General features: G+C 57.0%; 1 protein-coding gene across 1 annotated transcript; it reads left to right on the top strand.

The window, feature by feature from the left end:
- On the top strand, positions 1 to 24,926 carry SLC19A1 (solute carrier family 19 member 1). Its single transcript, XM_020973397.2, has 6 exons — positions 1 to 237; positions 11,162 to 11,353; positions 16,233 to 17,007; positions 17,094 to 17,286; positions 19,312 to 19,453; positions 22,054 to 24,926. The coding sequence occupies exons 2-6, from the start codon at positions 11,276 to 11,278 to the stop codon at positions 22,246 to 22,248; spliced, it is 1,383 nt and encodes a 460-aa protein (XP_020829056.2). The 5' UTR covers positions 1 to 237; positions 11,162 to 11,275; the 3' UTR covers positions 22,249 to 24,926.
- The last annotated feature ends 580 nt before the right edge of the window (positions 24,927 to 25,506 follow it).

Genomic DNA, 25,506 nt, shown 5'->3' with positions numbered 1-25,506 from the left:
CCCTCTCTGGAGTTCCATGTGAGTCTGCCCAGCCAGGCCCCGTCCAGTCCAGTCCAGTCCACTGTCCGCAGTCGGGTCCAGCACAGTCCAGCGTCCGCAGTCCGGTCGCTGCTCCCGCCGCTGCCTCTCCCGCTGCCGGTGCTGGTGCCGGTGCCGGTGTCACCGCGGGGGCTTCAGGGGCCGCCCCCTGCCCAGCACAAGATCCCAGGACTTTGGTGCTGCGGAAGCGTGACTCAGGTACGGGGGTCCCCCTCTCACCCCTGCCCTGCCCGGGGTCCGCCGTGGGGGAGGGGGGAGGGGACGGTGCACCCGAGGTCCGGCCTTGCCCGCACACGTGTGTGCCCGCCTGCAGTGCAGGGCAAGGAGCCCGCAGGGTCCTGAACCCCCGGCTCCGGACCTGAGTCAGGGCCAAGTGGGGGTCGAGGAGAAGACGGAGTGGGGGGAGGTAGGGGGTCCTCCTGGCACCGCGCCAGTACACGTGGGTGCGCCACGTGGGGCCCTCAGAGGAGGCCCCAGATCGGGCAGAGGTCTGGGGCAGTCTCGTCCCATTTTACAGAGAGGGAAACCAAGCCCCGGAGAGGGGAGAGCCCTTGCCCAGAGACGCGCAGGGGTTAAGTATTTGAGCCCTAGTTGCCTGGGCTTCCCACAGGGCTGGGGACACACATCAGGTCAGTGGGGTTCCCTCCCTTCCAGCGCTGCCTCCTCTGCCTCAGTGACCCTGGGAGGTCTTTGGGGAGGAACCATGCCGGGTCCTCCCGGTGTGACCCTCTATTCCCACTGGGAGAGGGAGGCTCCGAAAAGCCTTGGCTAGGACTCCCCCCGCGGGGACGTGGTAGGGCAGGCGCAGCCCTGGCGGGGGAGGGGCTGGGGGGGCTCTTAGTGACCCCTCCCCTGCCCTCCCCTCTTCCTCTGTATGGAGCTGGGAGGGAGGAGGGGCGGCAGCTGAGTAACAGACCCTCCGATCCGGAGGGTCGGGAGAAGCCCCCTCCCTCTTCAAGGGGTCCCAGCCCCACCCAGGATCTGCGAGTCTGAGACAAACGTCCATGAAAACGGGGACTCCCTTTGCAAGAAGTGTGGGAGCATGAGTGTGTGTCTGTGAGTGTGTATGAGTGTGAATGTGAGGGTGTGGGTCCTTGGGGTCCTTGGGCTCCTGAGGGACTGCCCGGGGCTGGAAGACCTCCCGGGGTGTCAGCTCAGTCTGGGGCCTTTCTGCTAGTGGCCCAGCCTCTGTCTTCCCCATTAGACTGGCCATAAGGTCACCCCACCTGCACCTGCACCCGCACCCCGTGTACTCACATGCACCCACGTGCAGCCCAGCAGTAAGGCTCTTCCTTTTCCCCAGAGCGCCAGGATGCATGGCCTGCCCCTGCCCCACACCTCAGTCTCTCAGCCCCTTTGTCCAGACCCCCACCTTCTCCCTCAGGGTCCCTGCCTCACCCCAGCCCTCTCACATGTGGGTGCTTCCGTGGTGGCCCATGGGGCAGGTGCCAGCAGGGGTCAGTCACCTGCTGCTACCGCTTAACTGCCTGGGGCCTCAGTTTCCTAATCTATAAAATCAAGGAGGCTCCACATGGAAGGGGATGGTCCAGGCTGTGTGACCCTGGGCAGACCCTCGCCTGCTCTGTGCCCTTCATGTCCTGGCCTGTGAAATGAGAGGATTGAACTAGCTGTGCCAGCTCTCCTATGAGTGTGTGCACATGTGCATGTGTGTGTATGTACAGACCTTCAGTGGGGCCCCTCTGTCTGCTCCACAGGCTTTCCCTTGGAGAACCTCAGGGCAGCTTTACTCGGTGAGGTCACCATGCTGGGGCTGGGGTCAGGGTAGGGTGTGTCACCTGCTGGGGCACCAGATCCTCTGGTCACACCCCAGCTCAAGGCAGGCTCCCTCCAGGTAGTGCCTCCTGTGGTTCTCTGGCTCCCCCACCCCACCCCAGATCGCTGCCCAGTCTAGTCTCATCCAGAGGAGGCAGCTTGGCCTGGGCTTGGGGGGCTCTAACCCTAACCCTCACCTCAGTCTTGTCGTGCTATGGCGGCAGCTTGCTCTGGGGGAAGGCCAGAATTTGGGGCTTCTGTTCCCTCATCTGTCTGTGGGATGATGGCAGCGATGCTCATGGCCATGGAGGCATGGCATCTGCCTCTGCTGAGGTCCAGCCCTGGGGGGTTGCAGCCTCCAGCTACCCAGAGGCAGGGGCCACTTCAGCCTAAGCCTGTTCTCTTCCCAGAATCCAAAGCCCTAGCATGGGTGGGCCTTAGGGCCTTCCTCCCCACAGGTCTGGCCTGCCTGGGGCCCTTCTTGCAGTGGACACACAGCCCATGCACTGCCAACCTCGTGCCATTTTGGCCCCAGGTACCTCTGGGTGACCTCAGGCAGGACCCCTCCTCTCATAGCCCTGACCAAGCCCATAGGTTGCTTTCCTTGTCAGAATTAGGTTTTTAAATGAATAAACCAAGATAGGAGAGATTGCAAAGAAAACCAATTGTATGGAACCACATTTAGTGAAATATTTTCCCCTTCCAAGTGTGAGGCCCCAGACAGACAAGGGGGGGTGAACTTGAACCTGCTTCTTGGAATAACTTTGGGAGGCCTCTGGCCTGTGGGGGGCCCTTTGGAGGAGATAGGGCGCTGTCCCCATCCCTGGTGCCCTGCAGAGGGCTGCCACACAGACAGAGGCCGAAGCAGGGCCTCCGGGCTGATGCGGAGGCAGTAAATAAGCAAATCTAGGACAAACAGGAAATGGGGGGGCACTCAGTGGAGGGGCTCCCTGGGGGTGGGGGGATTTTAGCCGGGACTTGGGCAGCCAGGAGTCACAGCTGAGGAGGCAGAGTGTTCCTGGCTGATGCAAAAGCAAGGAGGTGGGAAATAATGGTTCCCAGAGTGAGGAAGTGCTTTGCAAACCTTAAAGTGCTCTAGGAAGGGAGGGGCATAGAGATTAATGGACTCTGAGCACTTGTGATCCCAGGGGAAGATTAAGGCCTTAGAAGGGGTGGGCAGCAGGGCACTGATAAAACCTGAGGAAAGGCAGAGCTGGACCCCCCAAAAAAAAGAGAAGGGTGGTGTGGGGTTTGAGACCAGACTGGCCTTGAATGCTGCCCTGCTGCCAGACTGGCCTGGCCAGCCAGAATCATGATAACCAACAGCCAGGTAGGTGCTGAGGGCTTCACTAGTATTATCTCACTCAGCCCTTTGATCCCCCAACCCTATTAGCATCTCCATTTTGCGCTTAGGGAAACTGAGGCAGGCAGAGATGAAGTGACTTGCCCAAAGTCACAAGTTAGGGAGCATCTGAGGCTGGATTTGAATTCAGAACAGTCTGACTCCAGAGCCAGCATGCCTGTCTGTCCAGGGCCTGTTCAGGGAGTGAACCACACACCTCCTTTGCCATCCTCTCCCTCAGGGGGCTGGGGGTGCTGCCAGACTCCACAGCTCTGCTCCCTCCTTGTGCCCAAAGCAGGAACCCCCCAGAATCATCCTGCTTAGCCAGGTGGCTGGGCGCTCAGCCGCAGTGGTGCGCCCTCTCTGTTCATTCAGGCCCTGCCGATGTGGAGGGAGGGAGATGGCCCTCAGGGCTTCCTGGGAGCCTCCCCCTGCCCTCAGACCAGGCTGGCCGCCCCACCTGGTCCCCACAAGCCCTCCTCTCCCTCCCCTTCCTCTCCCTCCCCCTTTTCCCCCTCCTCCTTCCCCCTTTCCTTCCTCCTCTCCCCCTCCCTCTTTTTTTCCCCCTTCTCCCTCCTCCTCTTCCTCCTCTCTCCCCCTTCTCCTCTCCCTCCCCCTCCTCCTTCCCCCTTTTCTTCTTCCTCTCCTCTTCCTCCTGTCTCTCTCACCTCCTCTTCTTCCTCTCTTCTCCCTCCCCTCCTCCCCCTCTTCTCCTTCCCCCTTGCCTTCCTCCTCTCCCCCTCTCTCTTTTTCCCCTTCTGCCTCCTCCTCTTCTTCCTCTCTCTCCCTCCTCATCTCCCTCCCCTTCCTCCTTCTCCCTTTTCTTCTTCCTCCTATCTCCCTCACCTCCTTTTTCTCCTCCTCTCTCTCCCCTTCCTCCTTCCTTCTTCTTCCTCTCCTCTTCCTCCTCCTCCTCTCCCTCCCCTCCTCCCCTCCTGCCCCTCTTCTCCTTCCCCCTTTCCTTCCTCCTTTCCCCCTTCCTCTCTTTTTCCCCTTCTCCCTCCTCCTTGGGAGCCTGGCCCGGGGGTGGAAGAGCTGCTCCCACATCTTACAGATGAAGGGAAGGAGACCCTGAAGGGGCAGAGCAGGGCCTGGGTCTCATGCTCAGTGAGAGACTCCTGTCTTCTCAACATTCCAGCTCTGCGCTGGCCCCTTGCTTAGCAGGGCCTTGCACACAGTGGGTGCTTACCAAACTCCGTGTTGTCCATTTCATAGATGGGTCTCGGTCCCCTGCTGAGTGGTTCAGGGACCGGCCTGCCTTCTACCCCACTAGCCTGGGAGATCCAGCCAGGCCACAGCTGTCCTCACAGCCCACCCCTCGGGGCACACTACCAGTCACCTCTAGTCCCCAGACCTCTGACCCACACGGTTCTAAGTGGGGGACTGGAAGGAGGCAGGAGACCTGCAGGAAGGCCTGGGGCAGGGGCTGGAGGCTGCTGGCCAAGCATGGCCACAGTTGGGAGCTGCGGGGGACCCTGCCTTTGTTAGCCTGTGGGCAGGACGCTTATCTGACTTCCTGAAGTCAAGCAAAGGGATCTGGAATAAGCCTGGGGAGCTTGGCTGCCCACACAGTGGGGGCCCTGGGCCCTGCGAGGCCCCCACATTGGCTGCTTGGTGGCCTTGTTCTGGTGCTGGAGGCACAGTCTTTGAGGGGAAGGGGCTCTACGCCCTGAGATCTCAGGGCTTAAAGGCTAACCCTGACCCTCCTTCCTGAAGGCTGCCTCGGGGTGCAGCGTCTGAGGGCGTTTGTGATGCTGCGTGCCTCAGTTTCCCCATCTGAAGAAGGAGAGGCTTGGACTGGACGGTCTCCAGGGCCAGCTCCAAGTCTTTGACCAGTTCAGTGGGATCAGATCAATGTCCCCCTCTGGCCTCTCCATTTGCCGTCTCCCCTCCGCAGCTGCTCTCTGCCCAGGTCTCACCTGTATTGGGTCTTAGGCATCTCCAGGGTTGGAGTGGACATTGAGTCAGGGCTCTGCCCCCCACCCCAGGGGCTCAGCTCCGGCCTCAGCCTGGTCCCAGCCATGGGGAAAGTTCTGGAGGTGAGTCAGTCAGGGGCGCCTAACCAGGGTATCAGCTTACTGCTGGGGAGAGCTCAGCTCTGGGCTCTGGCTTGCCCCTGTCCCCTCATTCTGGCTGTGGGCCTTCCCTTCCCCTCCCATGATAAGCCCCTTCCCCAGGGGCTGATCGCTGGGCAGGCCATCCTCAGGGGCGTGGGAAGGGACAAAGATCGCTCTGCTCTGCCTGTCCCTCGGGAGAAAGTCTGAGGCTCCAGCAGGATTGTGGTGGCCTAGAACTCATACCCAGTAGGTGGGGAGGTAGGGGAGGGGTGCGTAGATTAGGGGGGGCTGGCGGAGGCAGGCCCAGGGAAGAGGAGGCCGGGCCTCCTGCCATTGTCTGCTCCTCTTGGGAAGATTGGAGTTCACAATGTGCCTGGGCACCCCCTCTCCTCAGTTTCTTCCTCTGTAAAGTGGGGATAATAATAGCCCCTCCCTCCCTTGCAGGATCCCATGTAGGAATTCTGGCTATTATGATCCGCCATCACAGCAGTAGTGGCCCAGGAGACTGTAAGCCTCCCAAAGGCAGGGCCTGTGTCCTTCTGGTCTTTGCATCCTTGGTGCCTCTTGAACGAATGAACAAACAAACGAACGAATGAATGAGCGAGTGAGGAAGGGAGGCCAGACTTGGGGAGGGGAGGAGAAGCCACCTCAAGGTGGCCAGCACCCCCCAGACCCCAAGTTGGGTCACGCAAGGAGCTGGCTCAGGCCTGGGTCCACATGGAATGTGACAGACTCCCAGTGTGCTTCCTGCTCACCAAACATGGAGAAGGATGGAGCAGCCACGTGGGGAAGTGGGAAGAACATGGATTAAAACGCTGAGGATCTGAGTTCGAAACATGCCTGTGTCCCATGCTTCCTGTGAGGCCGGGGAAAAGTCCCATCCCCTTGTGCCTCATCTTTTTTTCTGTGGCCTCTGAGGTCCCTCAGTCTCTGTTCCTGGGCACCGAGGCAGGCTCTGAGCAGGGAAATACAGAACACAAGTCCCTCCTTGGACCAGAGCACACTGGGTACCAGTGCATTCAGCAGAAGGACTGTGATCAGAGAAGGAAGAGGAAAGGTGTGAGAGGGGCCGGGTAGGTCACAGATGAGCAGAGGGGAGCAAGGAGGGCATTGATGGGAGACTTCTGGGGGTCCTCAGTCCTTGCAGCTCCTCTGCTTCCACAGTGATGGTTATAGAGGGGCAGGAAAGGAGGCAGGAAGTGCCAGAATGTTCACAGTGTCAGGGGTTTGGAGACAGAAGTGAGGAGGGAGAGTGCTCCAGGCAGAGGACACTGCGTGGGCAAAGATACAGAGGCAGGAGATGAGAGATGGCTCAGTTTGGGGAACAGTGATCAGAGCATGTACAGATGTCCATCAAGGAGGATCGAAGGCCCCCAGGGAGTGTTTGGGGGGGGCCACCCCTCAGACTGCAGGGCTGACTGTGGCCTCACGTGGGCCCCCTATGAACCTCAGCCTGCAGGACCCACCATAGCAGCTGTACCCAGTGCTCTCGGGCCTTTCAGGGGAAAGGGAACTCTCCTCCCTCCTATTCCTCTCACTCTGGGTCAGGCTGAGCGGCCTCCAGAAAGCATACACGAAGGGTATCCAGACAGTGTGGTCAAGACCAGAGACCAGGGTGAGTTGTTTCTGGGCAGGCGAGCCCAGCGTGGCCCACCTGCCTCGTCTGGTCGCTCCAACGAGGAAAGAAGGCGTGTGGGGGCTTCTTAGAAGGTGAGGCAGGGGAGTGGCCCCTCTGCATCCCCTAGGCTGGGAAAGCTTCAACCAGGCCGTGGGATTGGGGCATCAGAGCACTTCGAGACCACCCAGTCCAACCCTGTCATCTTGCAGAGGAAGGAGCAAGTGGCTTACCCCTGGTCATGTGGTAGTGAATGGCAAAGCCATTCTGGGGCCTCAGAGCCCAGATTCACTGGTTAACGCTGTGTCGTGCTGCTGCCAGGTTCTGCTGCCAGGCAATGCCACGTGACTTTTCAGGTTGCAACCTCTCCCCGAGACATATTGTGGCCACCCTGGCCGTGAGCCTCTCTGGCTCTAGCTGGCCTGGACATCAGATGCCTGAGCCCTTCTTCAAGCCCGTCCTCAAAGCCCTGCCAGCACTCTGGGGAGACCCCAAAAGGATAGCTGGTGGTCAGGAAGAAAGGCAGGAGCTCACTTGAGCATGGCGCCTTGTGGCTGGCAAAAAGCTTCCCTCGTGAGCCAGTATGTGAAGGTCAGACTAGCTAAGCCTACCCTCGGGCACACAGCCCCTAAACTCAAGCCCAGGGGTCTAACCCCTCCATCCTGGAAGGACTGAGGACCCTCCAGAAGCCCTGGGGCCTCCCATTGACATCCCCTCGCTCCCCTCTGCTCAGCCGTGACCAGCAGCCTTTGAGTACCGGAGTGCTTTGGGCTTGGCCTGGTGCGGGGCTACCTCAAGATGGTCAGGAGAGAGGCAGGACTTGGTCAGTCATCCCGGGACCAGGGTGGGTCCTCGCCTCAGCCTCATTAGGAGAGCCAGGACTCACTAAATCCTGGAGAACTGAGTCATGTCAGCTCAACCCCCAGAGACAGTTGATCCATTTCCATGATAAACCATGACATCATTGACACGGGGCAGGCCTTCCTTGGATGCAGGATGGGCCAGGGACCGTGCGCACGTGTGTGTGTGTGTGTGTGTGTGTGTGTGTGTTTCTCACAATCACCTCGCCAGCTTGCCAGGGTGGATGTGGAACGGAGGGGAGGTGGTGGTAATGCCCTTTGTAATGCCTCAGAGCGCACTGTAACTGTGGGTCATTATTGTGGGTCACCGAGGACCATGGGAAAGCCCAGGCACCGAGGGGTGCCTTCCCCTCCTCCTGCTCCCTTCACCCTAGGGAAGGGCACTGTCCTAGGAATGGTCCATCTGGTGGCTTCCTCGCTTCCTCCCTCCTAGGCCATACAGGGCCCTCCTCCTCCTTCGGGCCTCCCGCACTGCTGAGCCCCGGGAAGAGTTCGGTGGCTGCTGATTCATAGGGCCACATCTTGGAAGGACATGACAGGTTCTTCCTTGTCAGATTCGCCTTGGTCTGCAAGCCACCAAGTGGCGCGTGACGTGCCAGGGCTGCCCAGGATGTGCAGGGAGTGGGCTCAGGGAGACTTTTGCACCTTCTTGCCCCTCCTCCACCTCTCCCCCAAGTTGGCCCCGTGGGGTGGTGCCAGGACTCAGGATCCCAAAGTTTGTGGAGGGCAGTAGACTCAGATCCCCACGGGCATGTCTTCTGAAGCACTTGGAGCCTGGCTTTGGGGAGTCATGAGAACCTCTGATTGGCGCTTATTTGAAAAGAGGAAGAAGGAGAAGAAACGTGATTCGCCAGTGTGGCACCCCCCGGGGCCGTGGCCCCTCTCATTTGCCCTTCTTCTTCCAGCTCCCAGGGCAGGGGAGCACCCACGGCGACTGTGACCACAGAGCTCTCAGTGTCCCCAATCAGTCTTCTTCCTTCTGGCAAAGAGCCCAGGCCTGAGGGCTCCGGGAGATGGGGCTGAGTCTTGGTGTGAGTAACCTGGGCCTAGCGGTGGCCCGCCGGCCAGAAGTGCTCCTCCCGCCCCCGCCCCGTGTGAATTTTCGCCCTTCGTGAATGATGAGCCGTGTGGATGAAGATCAGAAGGCCCCCACTTGGAGAGCGAGGCTCTCTTTTCTTGCAGGGCGCCATCCCCTGGCCTAGAGGTCTCCACCCCCAGCCTCTGGCCTCAACTCCAGCTCAGCCTCTTGTCCTCTCTCCCCCCGCCCCCGAGGGAACTCTGTAAAGTCAGACTTTTATTAAGCATTTATGAAGCTCTTGCTGTGTGCTTACTTGTGAGCTAAGCCCCACCCCAGGGAGCAAGTGGCCTGCCACTGCCGCCCATGCTGGGCTTCCAGTCTAGCTGAGGAGAGAGCTGGAGTTCATTCTGTGCATGGAGCCTGGCTCCTGGTCTGTCCCCGCCACATGAGCAGATGGTGGGAGAGCCCGCAGCGGTGACCCTGGCAGAACGGAAGCAGGAGGGCTGGCCTCAGTGGAGGCTTCAAAAGCAAGAAAGGCAATGAAGACAGTGCAGTCAGAGGACCTGGGTTCAAATTCTGCCCTGTCCCTCTGTGGGCCTCAGTTTCCTCCTCTGTACAATGAAGGTTCAGTTGGATGGCCTCTGCAGTCCCCCCAGCTCCAAGTCGACAAGCTTGGCGGTGACCTGGGGCTCGAATCCATCTCTGTGCCTCTCTGTGGCCTCAGTTTCCCTTCTTGAAGTGGACTAGCTAGAGAAGGTCTGGAGGATGCCACGAGGTCCTAGAGCCCAGCGCCAGTGAGCAGTGGCTGGAGGCCCCAGGTTGTGTCTGGCCTGGAGAAGACGGCTCTTTCCAAATCCTCTGGAGCCCTTGTGGCTTCTGTGAATGAAGTACGTGGGTCTGCCCCATTCAGAGGACCATGAGAAACTGTAAGGGGAAATGGCAGCGGAGATCTCCACCATACTTTGAGACGTTGGCGGACTGCTGGGTGGCAGATGTGACTCAGAACAGAGCCAGGAACGATGGAGGAAGATGTGAAGAGCCATGTGGGAAAGTCGTCTCAGCATGAGAGAGCTGTCCCTGTGTGAGAGAGCCATCCCTGCGTGGGAGACTTCGAGTGAAGGCATCATGTCCACTGGTCACAGGTGTTGGACCAGATGGCCGTGGGGCTCCTGTGAGCCATTAGTGATCTTGGAAAGCTGTTTCAGGAGAGTGCTGGGGAGGACACAAGGGGGTTCAGGAGACAGTGGAGGCCCTAGGAGCCTATGATGTTTTGTAGGTGTTTAGCAGTGAAGGGAAAGTTTGGGTAAGGGTGTGTGTGTGCGCGTGTGTACATGTGTGATTCGGAGCTGACCTGCAGTCAGAGGCAGAGGTGGGCCCCCCACAGGCCTGCTTGTCACTTCTGCTCAGACAGTTTGTGGCAAAAGGAAGTGCAGGAAGCAGCATTTATAGAACGCCTGCTTGTGCCAAGCTTATTTTTTTTTTTGGTTAAGTGACTTGCCCAGGGTCACACAGCTAGTGTTTTTATGTGTCTGAGGCTGGATTTGAACTCAGGTCCTCCTGAATCCAGGGCTGCTGCTCTATCCACTATGCCACCTAGCTGCCCTGCCAAGCTTACTTGTCAGCGCTTTTATAAACATGATCTCATAATAACTGTGAGAGATAGGCACTGTTGTTATAACCCCATTTTACAGTCGAAGAAACTGAGGCACATAGACTTGCCCAGGGTCACCAGCTCGTACGTGTCTGAAGCCAGGTTTGAACTCAGGGTCTTCCTGAGTCCAGGCCCGCCCTCAGAGGCTCCCCACATTCAGACTGGGAAGTCATGCAGGGCACGTTTCCTCATTCGCCACGTTGTGGAAAAGGAAACCAAAGAGAAAGCCGGTGGCTTTGCTCTGCGCTCAGAGAGCCTCGGCTCTGGAGGTGACTACTAGCTACGCTGTTCTCCTGGTTCTGTTTTATCCAGACTTTGGTTTCCAGGATTCCAAGCCGGTCTGGGGCCACCCTGTTCTATCACCTGGGGCTCAGGCAGACACAGACTACTTACATTTCTGTTTCTAGCTGTGTCTGGTGTTTTCCTTCCCCCGGGTCTTTGCTCACATCGTTTCCCCATCCTAGGAGTGCCTCCCTCCTCTTCAGCCTCAAATTCCTGACCATCCTTTTAAGTCCAACCCCAAGGTCAACCCCCCATGAAGTTTTCCTTGATCCCCCCCCCTCCACTTCCCGGAATGTTTTCTTTGGGGCTTTAGTTCCCCACGTCTCAGCCTCTAAGCTCCAGTCCCTTATGGCATGCTCTTCTTCCTCCCCTCCCTTCCCCTTGGCTGGCCTTTCTTGGCCGCAGGTGATCGAGGTGGGGGCTGCTGTAGCCCCTCCGCCGACCTCCTTGCCGAGCCAGCGGGGGAGGGATGGACAGAGCTTGGGACTGACCCTGTCCTTGTTCCTTTTTTTCTGGCCCCCCAGGAAGCCAGCTTGGGATGCCATGACCCCCACCAGGTGGACGCGGAGAAGCTGGGGGCTCCTGCCCCAGAGAAGTCCTGGAAGTTCCTGGTTTTCTACCTCTGCTTCTACGGCTTCATGATTCAGATGCGGCCTGGAGAGAGCTTCATCACGCCCTACCTGCTGGGCCCGGACCAGAACTTCACCCAAGAGCAGGCAAGTGCAGGGGCGTGATGGAGGCCCCGTCCAAGGGCTTGGCCTCTGCCCCAGTGGGACTCCAGAATCACATTTATGGGCACTCCCTACAAAGCTTCTGTGTGTGTGTCTGTCTCTCTCATCCACGCTGTGTGGATCTTGTAGACGCCACATCTTGTAGGTGTGGATCCCTCCGCACCCCACCTCTTGTTGGAAGGGGAGCTCCCTGACAGGCCCTCTTTGGCACCCAGCCTGCTTAACAAATGCTTGTGGAGGGCCTGGTGAACTCTCCTCCGGATGAGGGCACAGCTGCCAGAGCCCCTTGTTCGCTATTGATTTATGGCCCAGGAGAGTCAGTCAGAGGGCTCGGGTGGGGGGTGGGAGCAGAACAGCCTCCATTCTTCGAGGGTCAGGGAGAGGTCTTGGGCTCCAACCTCAGCTCAGGGGCCTAGTTCCTAGATCACCCAGACGAATCACTGTCCCTCTCAGGATTCCATGTTCTTGCCTTTCAAGTGGAGAGGCTGGAGTAGGGGGCCTCCCAGGAGGTACCTGCCAGCGAAGGTCCCAGCCTTTCTTGGTGGGCCTCAGTTTCTCCTTCTGTCCTTTGAGGGGGTCCCTGCTGGCCCTAGGGCCTGATCCTGCATCCCTGCACACACATACCTGTGGGCAGTCAGGCAGCCAGGTAAGAGGAAGTGGGCTAATGCAGCCGCTGGGGCTCCTCAGACAGTGAGTAATAAGGGACCCCAGTGAGAATTTCTCCAAGGCTGAGCTGGAGTGGGGGGAGTGGGTCTTCCAGCTTCACCCCAGCTGCCTGAAGCCCTGAGTGAGATTTCTCCCAGCCCGTTCAGGATTCTCCTGAGCACCTTCAGACTTTGGAACCATCCCCAGCTTCGACTGATTAACTAGCCCAGGCCGAAGGAGGTTTGTGCCTATGTGCCTCTACTGTGGACATAGAGACCTGCCGCACACGCTCTCTGTGCAAAGGAGGCTGGAAGCCGGCTGCCTCTCCCTTGGGAGCCAGGCTGGTTTCTCTGCCCTCTACGAGTGGTGCAGGGGCAGTGAGGGCAGGAATGTTTGCCCTGCTGGGGCCCTGTGGGGAGCTCGGACACAAAGTACAGGCCGGGGGACACTGAATTACAGCCCCACATACCTCCTTGGCTGCCTGGTCACCCAGCAGGACGGAGCTGGGAAATTTCCCCTTTACTCAGCAAGAAAAGTGAACAGAGACATGGCTTCCAGCCTGCGCTGACACGTTGGTGTTCAAAGAAAATCCATTGCAGAGCTCAGTCTGCTCATTCCCTGCTGGCCGCTAATCTCCCTGTGATTGGACAAGTGGCAACAGACCATGGCGGAAAGAGGCCCTAATCCTGAGCCCCGGCACCTGGCTGAGAGGCCTCTTCACCCCCACCTCAGCATGTGCAACGGGGAGCTCACCACCTCATTATCTACATCTGAATCTGAGGCCTCCACTCGAGCTGCCCGGACCCCTCCTGTCTGGGCCAGATGCCCCCAGTTCCATCAGCAGCTCCTCCGTGTTCATGGCACCAGGTCCATCCCCCCATGGCCCTCCCTCCCGCTCCCCTGTGTTCTTCCCCAGTGGTGGAGGACCCAAAGGCCTAAAGATGCAGCTCCAGGTGGGGTCTGCACATGACCGAGGGCAGGGTGGCCAGACTGGACGCTCTTGCTTACTGCCAGATCTCATTAGAAATTCAGTCCATCGCACAGCGCCATTCAGACCTGGAGGTACCAGGGACCATGCTGCTGGGGCCAGGTGCCAAGACAAACCTCTATTAAGCACCTACTCTGTGGCCGCTAGGGGGCGCCATGCTGCACACAGCAGAGCCCTGGAGTGAGAGAATCCTGAGTTCAAATCCCAGTAGAGATACAAAGGAAGCCAATCAGATTGAAATAGAGGGAGCTCAGTATTTTCAAAGGCAGGCCCAGGTTCAGAACCTGCACCCTGGACAATCGGTGCCTGAGATCTCTCCAGCTCTGGAGCTCAGAAGCTATGGGGATGGTTCTCGCCTTCTCTAGGGGAACCGACACTGTGTGTCCCAGACACACTCCTACCAAGATCGCCTTGGCCTGGCCCTGAGCGCTTGCCACCATCGTGGGCATTTCTGCACCAGCCTTTCAGTTCCCAAAGCTCCTGAGAGTCCCTGCCCTTCCAGGTTGGCTCTGGCTTCCCAGAAGCAGTGCAGGCCCCAGTGCTTGGGCCCCAGGCTGTGTGTGGCTTCTGGCCTCAGCTGTCCCCTGGAGGCCAGAGGAAGGAGGCATGTAGAGAGCCTCACCAGGACTTGGTAAACACTGGCCTCACCTCCTCCCTCCTCTGCTGGCCTGGATCACTGCCTATCTCCCTGGCTGTATTCCCCACTGCTCCCCTCTTCAAAAACCTGCAGTAGCTGCCAGTGCTTCAAGTCCAGAGCCTGCTCCCCATTTTCAGAGTCCCTGGGCCCCTGCCTAAATATCCACCCACTCTGCAGCAGGGTCGGGCCCATCCCTGTCCTGCCGAGTCTTCTCTCTCTCCCAGCCTCATGGTGGGGGGTAGGGGAGGCAGGGAGGGAGTCTGTTGGCCTTGGGGTCCATCTTGCAGCTGCTGTGGCTTCCAGGCTTGAGTGCCTTCCTCCCCAGCAGACCCTTAGCTCGTTGGCAGGTGACCAAAGCACCTTGAGCACCCGCAGCCTGGGCCAGGTGAGCAGGGGCAGGCCCAGGCTGCCGGGGCCCACCTCCCCCTCTGCCTCTCCAGGCTCCCCCTGGCATTGCTCAGGCCAGGACCCAGCGACTCAGCCTCATGGAGAGAAGGGTTTTTACAGTAGAGGTGCCCATGTGACCTCAACGGTCATCTGCTGAGGGGTCCAGAGCCTTTACAAAGAAGATGGATTTGGGGGGAGGGTTCAGAAGCCCTGAGTTCAGCCTCAGATACTTCCCAGCTCGGCGACCCTGGGCAGGTCCCCTGGGCTTCAGTTTCCTTATCTGTAAAACAAATGGTAGGATTACCGCATCGAATGAGGTAGGATTTATAAAGCACCTTGCAAATGCTATTAGTATTGTTACAGTTATTCCTGAAGAGACCTGCCCTCTTACCAGCACACCCGAAGTGCCTTCCAAAGGGCAGGGCCGTCATTGGCAGGCCCAGCCAGTGCCCTCCCCCTGGCAGGCCTGGGTTTTCCTGGGGCCTCTGACTCCAGTCAGTGAGAAGGGAGCTAGGGTGTGAGGCACAGGTGGCCCCTTTGCCTGAGCAGGAGCTCATTCCCTGGCCTTTGTGAAAGCTACGCAGGGGGTCGGCCGGCACCCTGGCCAGGGCAGACTCCTTCCTGGGCATTGTCTCCATGGCAGCCAGCCTAGGCCTCTCTTTCCCCAGCCTGCCCCTCCCCGCAGCTCTTTGTACAACTGCCAAGTGTGACGAAGGTCACTGCCTTGGGTTTCTACAGCCTGCATGCCCAGTTGGCCCACAGCAAGTGGGGGGTCTTTCCCTGGACACTCACTCATGACCTTTGCCTCCTTCCTGCTTGCTTCCCTTTGTGAAATGGACACACACAGGACCTTTGGACTCCAGAGATAAGCCACAGCCCTTAAGCCTGCACAGGACAACTCCCCAGACGTCATCCGCGTGACTTGAGGCCGGGGCTTACTCACTGCCCTGACTTATCCCCATTGACCATTGACAGAGAAGGCAGAAAGGGAGGGAAGGCCCACTGAATGTTGGAGGGCCCAGGAGAACCCTGGTCTTCCTTCTGCCCCTGGGAGGCCTGCTCTTCTGCAGCAGCCACTCCTTGACCTCCATGTCCGCCAGGGGGTCTGCCCACTTTTCCCGACCCAACCCTGCAGATTGTGCTGCCCGCCCAGGTCAGAAGGACTGAGCGGGATATACTGGTTGTGAAGCCGGGTCCTTTGTGACCTCTCTGCCCGCAGGCTGCTGCTTGTGACATGAAGGGTACTGCTGGTCTGGATGCTGCCCCTGGGGCCCTCACAACCAACACGTCTTTGGTTTGTTCTGCTTGGTGTGGACACCTTTGGCTTGTTATGTCATCCCAATCCAGGGAGCCCTCCCTCTTAATGAAGGATGAGAGGGAGAGAGGGCATGAGAACAGTAAAGTGAGACTAGTCATCCCATCTCTGGGTCTGACCACATACGCAGTATTCCACACCCCTTGTCCTCTGCTTCTGCAAAGAGGAGTTGATGGCAAGTACCCTAGGACCCCAGCTTCATCCTCCCCCACAGAACTGAGGGTGGTGACTGGGGAGGGTCTCAGGAGCTCCCAAGAGGATCCCTTGGCCACCTCATTCCCTCCCTCCTCACCTCCTCCGACTGCAGGAAGCCCGAGGAGCCTGCCAAAGCCCCAGGGCTCAGAGACAAAGAGGCCTGTTTGTGCTGCCTGGCCTGGCCTGGCCTGGCTTTTCTTAAGAAGAGCTGATCTCCAGGAGCAAAGTGCCCAGAGCCCTTGGCTACTGCCAGACAGAGGACTGGAAGAGAGGAAGGCCAGGGGAAGATCACCCTGCGCGTGCCTTGATTTTAGAGCATCAGAAGCGTTGGCCCAAACTGGTCTCTGGCCTGCCATGAATGTGGCAGCGCGAGGCTCAGCCCCCATGGAGGACAGCACCCCTGAGTGTCTGGACAAGAACAACAGAGGGGTAGAGGCCTGGGGCGGGTCCATGGCCATCTAAGAAGCCCTGTGCCTAGCTGGGTAGGGCTGTTGCAGGCTCAGGTGCTCATGTGCCCGTGGTTGCCATCTTGGCTTGGCCCCTCAGTACCAAGAATCCCGAGTGGGCTATTATAGGCTCAGGCCCCTTGGCCCATGGTTGCCATCTTGGCTTGGCCCCTCAGTACCAAGAATCCCGAGTGGGCTGTTACAGGCTCAGGCACCTGTGCCTGTAGTCACCAACTTGGCTTCTCTTCCAGGTCACCAATGAGATGACGCCCGTCCTGACCTACTCATACATGGCGGTCCTGGTGCCCATCTTCCTGCTCACGGACTACCTGCGCTATAAGCCAGTGCTGGTCCTGCAGAGCCTGAGTTACCTGTCCGTGTGGGTGCTGCTGATCTTTGGCACCAACGTCCTGTCCATGCAGTTCATGGAGTTCTTCTTCGGCGTCACCATGGCGGCCCGGGTGGCATATTCCTCCTACATCTTCCTCCTCGTCAGCCCCTCCCGCTACCAGCGGATGGCGAGCTACTCACGCACGTCCGTGCTCCTGGGCGTCTTCACCAGCTCCGTGCTGGGGCAGATCTGTGTCACTGTGGGCAAGGTCCCCTTCGTCACCCTGCACTACATCTCCCTGGGCTTCATAGTCTTTGGGCTGGTCCTGGCGCTCTTCCTGAAGCGGCCCCGGCGAAGTCTCTTCTTCAACCGCCCCCGCGAGCCTGTGTGCAATGGAGCTTCGCCCTCAGAACTGGACCAGATGAACCCGGGCGGGGCAAAGCGCCCAGAGGGCGAGCCCAGGTGGCGGTTCCTGGCCGTCTGCAGGGACTCGACGCTGGTGCGGATGCTGCTGGAGCTGGTGGACATCGTCCGTGTGCCGCAGCTGCGCCTGTGGTCCCTCTGGTGGGTGTTCAACTTCACCGGATACTATCTCATCCTCTATTACGTCCATATTTTGTGGAATGAGGTGAACCCCACCCCGGACAGCTCCAAGGTCTACAATGGGGGCGTGGATGCCGCTTCGACTTTGCTGGGTACAAGCCCGTTTTCCGTTGGTCCCACCCCTCCCCCATGGTGCCCAGGAGGCGCCAGCCCTGAGTAACCTGTCCTATCTCCCCAGGGGCTCTCACCTCCCTTGCGGCGGGCTTTGTGAAGATCCGCTGGGCAGTGTGGTCAGAGCTGGTGATCGGGGCCATCACTGTCCTGCAGGCCGGGCTCATCTTGCTCATGTACACCACCAGCAGCATCTGGGTGTGCTATGTGTCTCTGGTGCTGTTCAGGGGCTTGCATCAGTTCCTGGTGCCCATCGCCACGTAAGTCTCCACACGGGGTCACCTGGCAGAGCCATGGTTAGGACGGGTGGCCTGGTGGGCTCTGGGTGGGGAGCACCCTGGGGCCAGACCCCAGAGAGAGATCCAGAAGCAAGGTAGGATAGAAGGAGCCCAGGCACTAGAGTCAGAGGCCCTGGGTTCTGACTGAACCTGGTGCTCACTCACCACTGGCCCTGTGGCCTTGGGTAAGGCTTTGCTTCCCTTAAGCAATCTCCTTATCTGTAAAATGGGCCTCTGGAGGCCCTTGGAGCTCGGATCCTGTGACCTGGTGATCGCTTGGAGCATCCCCGGGGCGTGGAGCGGGAGGAGGGATTAGCACTGCCAGGAGGCCTGGACCAGAGGCTGCAGCTGCAGGGGGTGGCCAGAGACCCTCCCAGGCCCCAAAGCTGGGCTGGGACCCTCTGCTCCCTGGCTAGAGCTTGTCCCAGGCGCCTCTTGTCTCCCAGGAGGCTGAGGTCAGCAGAGCTGCCTGGGGTCATCCCCCCCTCTCCAGTCCCAGAGGGCCCTTCTTTGGCTGGCCTGCCCACGCCCGGCTGGCTCACTTGGTGCAGACAGTGGTGCTTGGGAGGCCAAGGTCGCTGCTTTCCATGCTTACTCGTAGCCCCTGACCTCTTGTGGATGGGTGTCTGGCCTCTGCCTGCCCTAAGTCACTGGGACGATGGGTCCATGCATGAGGACAGTGCAGAGCCAGCCGTCTGCCCTGCAGGAGTTCAGCCCCATCTTTCCTTCCTGCCTCCTGGTCTCTGGCACCATCTTTGTCAATGGCAGTCACGAGAAGAAAGAGGCTTTTTGAGTCGTGCCCAGGGTTCGGAAGGCGTCTCAGGGAAGTCCTGGGAGGGTCTCCGCTTCCTTTTCTGGAGACGCCCTCCAGCTCCTGTGCCAGGCCTCCTGATGCAGAGGCAGGGCATTCGCATGCCTCCTTCATGCCCTGACAGAACAGAGCGGGCCCCAGGACACAGGCCAGGTGTCCGTCCCAGAGGTCAGCGGCAGAGCTCCAGGGCTGATTGTCCTCCCATGCGGCCTCCCGCTGTCACTGGTCTCTGAGAATCACGGCTCATGTTTCTAGAGGGCTTGTGGAGAGGTTTGCCTGGCCAGTCATAGGCCTTACCTTGCGTGATCCTAGGAGGAAGGGGCCTGTGGGTATTGCTCTTGTCTCCATTGTATAGATAGTGAAGCTGAGGTCCATCCAGGGCAGGTGACTTGCCCGAGGCCACTCAGCTATTTGCCGTTACAAAGAGGCTTCCCCTAACTGGCCATTTGGTCATTACATCTCTCTGATCACCCCCCATTTCACTGGAGGGGAAACTGAGCCTCAGCGAGAGAACGTGTCTTGTTTGAGGTTACTAAGCCCCCAAGACTATGTGTCCAAGGCACTCTGACCACAAGCCTGGCACTGCCCACGATGTCACCTCTTGGTTGGTAGCGGGTGGCAGAGTGGGGAGTGCCCCAGGGCTCGTGTCGCCTCTGCAGCCTGGTAAGACTGAACTGAGGCTCATACACCCATCTCGCTTTGAGACTTACAAAGCACTCCCTTTGCCACAGGCCTTTGGGAGGAGACTCAGCCTGGCCTGGTAGGTAAAGGGCAGGCCTCCGAGTGAATGAGACCCGGGTTCAAATCCTGCCTCTGACACACTTTCTGTATGACCCTAGGTAGCTCTCTGTGACTATAAACCACAGATGAGCTGCTGATTTGCACTAGCAAAGAGACTTTAACCCCTGGGAGTTCTTCACGGGTGGGATCAGCTTCACCACCCCCCACCACAATGTCAGCAGCATGAGAACTAGTCTCCCGTTTTGTAAAAGCAGGCCTTAGGTTGAGTGACTGTTCCAGGGCGTCCCAGCCAGTAAGTGTCAAAGCAGAGACTTGACCCAGTGGCTCCTGAGCCCAGCCCAGGCCCCCTCAGGGAGTCCCGCGTTTTGTGCAGTTCAGGCTCCCACCCTTGACCCGGGCACGGAGTGTAGGGCTCTCCTGGCTTTCAGATTAATGGCTGCTGTCTTTCTGCCAAGTTTCCAGATCGCCTCGTCCCTGACCAAGGAGCTATGTGCCCTGGTGTTTGGGGTCAACACCTTCTTTGCGACCGTCCTGAAGACCATCGTGATCGTCATTGTGGTGGATAAGAGGGGCCTCGGGCTCCCCGTCCGCTCCCAGGTACGCGATCCCCAGCGTTTCTGCAGTGCTTACTGTGTGCCAGCTGCTGTCTGAGTGTTTACAAATCTGACCTCATTTGGTGGTCACGGTGACACGGGAGGAGAAAGCGGTGCTGTTGTCACCCCCACTTTACAGATGAGGAGACTGAGGCAGGCCGAGGTGAAGTGACTTGTCCAGAGTCACACAAGCTGTAAAGTGTCAGGGGCCAGGTTTGAACTCAGGTCTTCCTGACTCTGGACCTGGCACACTAACCACTGCACCACTGAGCTGTCCCTAGTAAACAAGCTCTCTGACTTTTTTTTTTATAAAAAATTTCATTAATTTATTTTGATTTATCAACAATCACTTCCATATGCTTTTGAGTTGAAAATTTTTCTCCCCCTTCCTCCCCCCCACCATCCCCACAACGGCGCATGATCTGATATAGGCTTTACACTTACGTACCCATGAAACATATTTTCACATTAGTGAAGTTGTAAGTAAAAATCAAAACCAATCGGAGGAACCATCAGAAAGAGGAAACAAAACTCAACAGAAGGTAAAAATAAGTGATAGCGATTCGACTTCCATAGTTCTGTCTTTGGATGTGGACAGCATTTTCCATCCCGAGGCCTCTGGAGATGTCTTAGATCCTTGTAATGCTGAGAAGGCTTCACAAACTCTCTGACTTTTAAAGCCCTTCAGAAGCTGGTCCCTACCTGTCTTTTCTTCCTTCGCCCACGTTGCCTCCCTTCCTGCACACTACAGTCTAGCCAAACTGGCCTGCCCTCCATTGCTTGTGCACAACCCTCGTTTCCCATCGCCATGCCTTTGTACTGGTCAGCCCCATACCCACGGAGCATGCTGTTCTCATCTCTACCTCCAAAGTGCCTCAGTTCCTTCTTGACGTAGCTCAGGCACTGCCTCGTGCATGAAGCCTTCCTAACCGGCCTCTCTCCCTGACTGCCTCACTTTTGTGTGGGAGTCTGTGTGGGCATAGTGTGATGCCAGCATGACACCCACCTTCCCGCTTCTCTCTGTCTTGCCTGACTCACTGCAGACTGTGCTTGCACTACCAAGGCAGGGCATTTTCCTGGATAGGGTGGGGGATGGGAGAGACAGCCATAGCCACTACACCAGCTTGCTCTCGGGCCCCTAATGGTAACCTTGGTGTGGAAGAAATATAAGCATACACTGAAAAGCCCCCACTAGGGTGCCTCCTATTCACACAAAGCAGTGATAATGATGCTAGTAACTCTTAAGCGTGAAACATTTACTAAATTAGAAGATGAGAATCATAGCAGTTACTAAATAAAGGACAAAAGTAGGACTTCTTAAAACAGAACAGTCCCCCTCCATAAATCGAGATTGCACTCTCCCATCGATGAAGTATCTGTGGTAGGGAGAGTGGGCACAAACTTGCAAAAACCCATCAGGAAGGCACATATGTGTTGGAACCCCCGTGCCTGGGTTACAACTCACGCCTAGACTGTAGGTCTAGACGTATGTAGTCTATTTAGGAAATAGTTTGCTCCCCATTTCAGTTTCTTAGTGAGACAATCCTGAGAAGCCACTTTAGTCCCTGACTGGACAGGGCTGCTTCTCTGCCATGGAAGTAACGTTAGACAAACAGCAACTTTAAGTCTGGCATCAGCCGACTTCCCAGGCCTGCTCCTGTGACTGGGTGGGGAGGCAGCCTGACCCTTGGTGACAAGCCCTTAGGCAAAGTTCTTCAGGATTGCCCTGAGGGAGTCTGCAGGGGTTCTCCCCTTCCTCCCTAAAGGAAGCAAAAGGCATCACTGGTAAGCCTTTGATGGTCTGACTTGGAGCTGTGGGTGGCACCAGAGAGCAAAGCAGTCTTTGCCAGCCAGTCCCTCCCTGCACCCGCCGGAGCCTGTGTGTTTGCATGTCCCTCTAGTGACCTATACTCAGCTCCTGGCTGCTTTCTGACTGTTGATTTTTGACGCCTTAGCTTCTCAGGCTGGCTTCTTATGTCTTATGCCAGGGCTTCCTCTTATGTTGTGACTCGCCTCCATCTTGGATTGAGAAACTCAAAATTCACGTTTTTTGGCGGATGGGACGCAAGGAGTTAGTAGACCACCATTCCCTAGTCCCCGAACAGTGCTTAGATTTAGAGTTTCCAAACAATAAACTTCTAAGTGTAAACAGTCACGTAAATTATTTGTTGCCGCAGCCGCCTGGACAGTCCTCGAGTGCCTTGCTCCTGAGAGGCGGCCTTTCGCTCTTGGCCTCCCCAAACTCTGCACCTTTCCCAAGCATTTCTTTCAGAGGGGCAGCTCCTCTTGGAGGTTCTTGGAATTCTGTTTTTTTCTTTGTTTCTCCCAAATGCTGCTTTTTCTGTGTTTCTCTTTCCTTTATGGGAAGTAAAATCTCCGTTCGGGAAGGGAGAAGCGTCTCCTCGTCCATATCTGTCCAGCACTCATCGGCTCCGCCGCTCCCGGAGGGTAGGGATTGTTTCATTCCTTGTCTCTGGATCCCCCGCACCTAACACAGTCTCTGGCACACAGCAGGCGCCTGATAAATGCTCGTTCCGTGATTGATGACTGACTGATTAAAGAACAGAACTGGATTCATGCTCACCGCCCGCCCTTCTCTTCTAGTTCCGAGTCTACTTTGGCTATTTCACAGTGCTGGCCGTGGCCTACTTTTCGGGGGCCGCATACACGGCGGTGAGGCACTGTCGGCAGAGCAGGCTCCAGAACGTCCCCGTGGCGAAGGAGCTGAGGAGCCCCATGGAGATGTTGGAGAAGACGCCGAGCCCCGAGGATGATGGCATCGCTGGCGTCCACGCCTGATTGGAGACGCCGGTGGGCGGAAGGGCAATCATACATGCTCGCGCCAGCTCGGCCCCGGGTGGGCGCAAAGCTCCCCCCACCCACCTTACTGGCCCTCCCCCCCTGCATCTGTGGGAAGCAGTTCCAGAGGCTCTGCTGTGGCCTTGTCTCTTCTGCCACGTCCGACACTGACTGTACTCTTTAGCTGGGTTGAGGTTCATGGTATGAGCACCTTGGGAAACCAAGGCTGGGAGCATGACTGCGTTAGGCTGGGCGCGTCACTGCTCGTGATCTTATCTTGGTACAGTCCTGTCAAACCCGGGAGAACCTATTTTCCTCAATTTGATTAAGAAATAGTTCTTGCCCAGACCATGAAATGGTGCCATCCAAAGCCTCAGCCAGCTGGCTCCGTTAACCTGGATGCCATATTGAGAACCAGCTGAATCAGGTGCTCAAGGTATTACCTTGACCTTTGGCAGGGCAGCCAAGCCAAGCGTGAGACAATCACAGAGAGCACTAGGATCCCCCGCCACGTTCACACACTCTCACACTCACTCTCATCTACACACACACACTCTCACATGTTCACACACACTCACACTCATCTACACATACACTCTCACACTCACTGTCATCTGCACACTCTCATCTACACACACACTCTCACATGTTCGCACACACTCACACTCATCTACACACTCACTCATCTACACACTCTCACATATTCGCACACACTCACACTCATCTACACATACACTCTCACACTCACTGTCATCTGCACACTCTCATCTACACACACACACTCTCACATGTTCGCACACACTCACACTCATCTACACACTCACTCATCTACACACTCTCACATATTCGCACACACTCACACTCATCTACACATACACACTCACACGTTCACACACACTCATCTACATATACACACACACTCATCTACACACACATTCTCATACACACGTTCACACACATACTCCTCTCCACACACGTTCACACACACACTCATCTACACATACACACACTCACACACATTTACATACAGTCATCTAAACACACATTCATATACTCATCTACACGCATGTTCACACACACTTATCTACACACACAGACATTCACACACACTCACTCTGCACACACACGCTCACACACTCACACTCATCTACGCATACGCTCACACTCACACACGCCCCCAGTTTGCTCACTGAATACCTTGGACATGATTGTTCCCCAGATGGGGAACTCTTCTCACCCCCTTACACCCAAAAAGCATTTCCCATAAATAGCAGCGACCCTTCAGAAATGCTGCATTCCACCCGCCTCCCCGCTTGCTTTCGCCAGGCCACCTGGCTTGCTGTGTCCTCCACCCCCTGCTTGGCGGCCCTAGAAGGCCCCTGGTCAGCCATGGGCTTCCTAGAAGCCGCTTCAGACTCGAAGCGCATCCTCAACTCCCCCCAGCATGCCCAGTGCTGGTGAGGACATCGCTCCTCTCTTATCCAGTGGCTGGTGTGGGGGCACCACTGCTTCACCCTGGCCCCTGTTTGCCCCTGCCCCCTCCCCACCGCAGCTTTGCTTCCAGGGATCCAGTGTGGCCCGCAATGTGATGGTGAGTGGAGATTACTGGCCCTGCTGTGTAGACAGGGGTCTGCCAGGAGCAGGGAGCAGGACAGTCTAGGTCTTTGTCATTAATGAGCCTTCCCGCTATGTGTCTAAGCTGGAGGTCACAGCCACAGAAGGTACCCGGGTCCTGCCATCCACCCAGAGCTTTTGTCCATGTCCATCCCCTGGACAGATGGCTGCCCTAGGCCCATTTCCACTTCCCTTCCTGCTGAGGCACGCTGGACCAGCTGTCGGTCAGCCAGTTGGGGAAGCTCAGATGCTCCCTGAAACTACTCAGGCCTTCAGGAAAACTGGGAAACCTCCAGCCGCTTGTCCTGAAGCAGGGCTGTGTTTTTGCTGCTGAGACCTTCTGACCCATGAGGCTGTGCCTTGGTTCCCTCTGGCCAAAGAGCCAGCCGTGTGGTCCTGTGGTCCCGGCTTCCTTGTGGCCATTTCCTTCACTGACATCCTGATGGATGTTGGGCTGGTCAAGTCACCTCCTGGAGCCTCAGTCTCCCCATTTCTAAAATGGTTAATATTGACCTACCTCACAGAATTGTTTGGAAGGTAAAGGAGAGCAGCTGAAAGAGGCCTTGGTTGAGGCTCTGGGAAGAAGGGGCATGTCTACATGGCCATCACCCAAGAGTATTGTCTCCCTTCATCCCACAGGATCGGGAAGAGTCCAGGACTGGAGTCAGACCTGTGTCTGGATCCTGGCTCTGCCACTGTTTCTCTGGGTGCCTCAGTTTCCCATTCCACAGAAAAGGAGGAGTCAGACTAGCTGACCTCTATGGGCCCCACCTGCCCTGTCACAGTGGCCCTCCAAAGCTTAGGTGGCAGTAGATACAAGAAACCTGGCTGATTCTGAGCTGAGAAGTGCTGGGCCCCTCCCCACCACCACGTTCCCGCCACTCCCATCTCCCACTCAGAGGAGGGCCCTCTTCTGAAACACCTCTAGGTGAGGAAGTGCTTTGTTTGAAATGTGTTCTTTGGTTGAAAATTGTAAAACGACCCTTTTTCATTCTAGATTATCTATTCAATTTTATGATGTAAGAGGACTTCTTTTGTGTAATAAACCAGTTCATACACAGGAATGAGTGCTGCCTGCTCCTTTGCTCCGGGCCCCCAACCCTGTGAGTGTGGTCTGTGGGAAGGGCTGGAGGGAGAGGGAAGATGGGGCAAGGAGCCCCCCAGGGATGAAATTCTGAAGGTGCAAAGAGCCACAATTCCTACTGGGAAATGGAGTGGTTGTCTAAAGAGACTGGTGTGGATACGGTCTTTTAATGTAGATGCTGCAAGGTCCTGTGTAATCCTGACTGTGGTTCAATGATATTTAAATCATTTCTTTCTGGCTGCTTGCAGTATTTTCTCTTTGACCTGGTAATTTTGGAATTTGCCTACTATATTCCTTGGTATTTTCAATTTGAGATTTCTTTCAGGAGGTGATCAGTGGATTCTTTCTACGGCTGTTTTACCCTCTGCTTCAAGGACCTCAGGGCAGTTTTCCTTTATGATTTCCTGAAGGATACTGTCCAGGCTCTTTTTCTCATCGTGATTTTCAGGTAGACCAATAATTTTTAAATTGTCTCTCCAGGATCAGTTTTCCAGGTCAGTTGTTTTACCAATGAGGTATTTTACATTTTCGTCTGTTTTTTCATTCTTTCGTTTTTGTTT

Source organism: Phascolarctos cinereus, unplaced genomic scaffold (assembly GCF_003287225.1).
Source record: "Phascolarctos cinereus isolate Bilbo 61053 unplaced genomic scaffold, phaCin_HiC Scaffold_5;HRSCAF=322, whole genome shotgun sequence".
In the NCBI taxonomy this organism is placed as follows: Eukaryota; Metazoa; Chordata; class Mammalia; order Diprotodontia; family Phascolarctidae; genus Phascolarctos; species Phascolarctos cinereus.
This window is presented reverse-complemented; position numbering and strand designations above follow the sequence as displayed.

Excerpts from the sequence above, each read along its gene's own strand:
- SLC19A1 (XM_020973397.2), top strand. The coding sequence starts at position 11,276 with ATGATTCAGATGCGGCCTGGAGAGAGCTTCATCACGCCCTACCTGCTG. Across the intron at positions 17,008-17,093 it reads TGCCGCTTCGACTTTGCTGG|GGGCTCTCACCTCCCTTGCG; the intron begins GTACAAGCCCGT and ends CTATCTCCCCAG. Across the intron at positions 19,454-22,053 it reads GGCTCCCCGTCCGCTCCCAG|TTCCGAGTCTACTTTGGCTA; the intron begins GTACGCGATCCC and ends CTTCTCTTCTAG.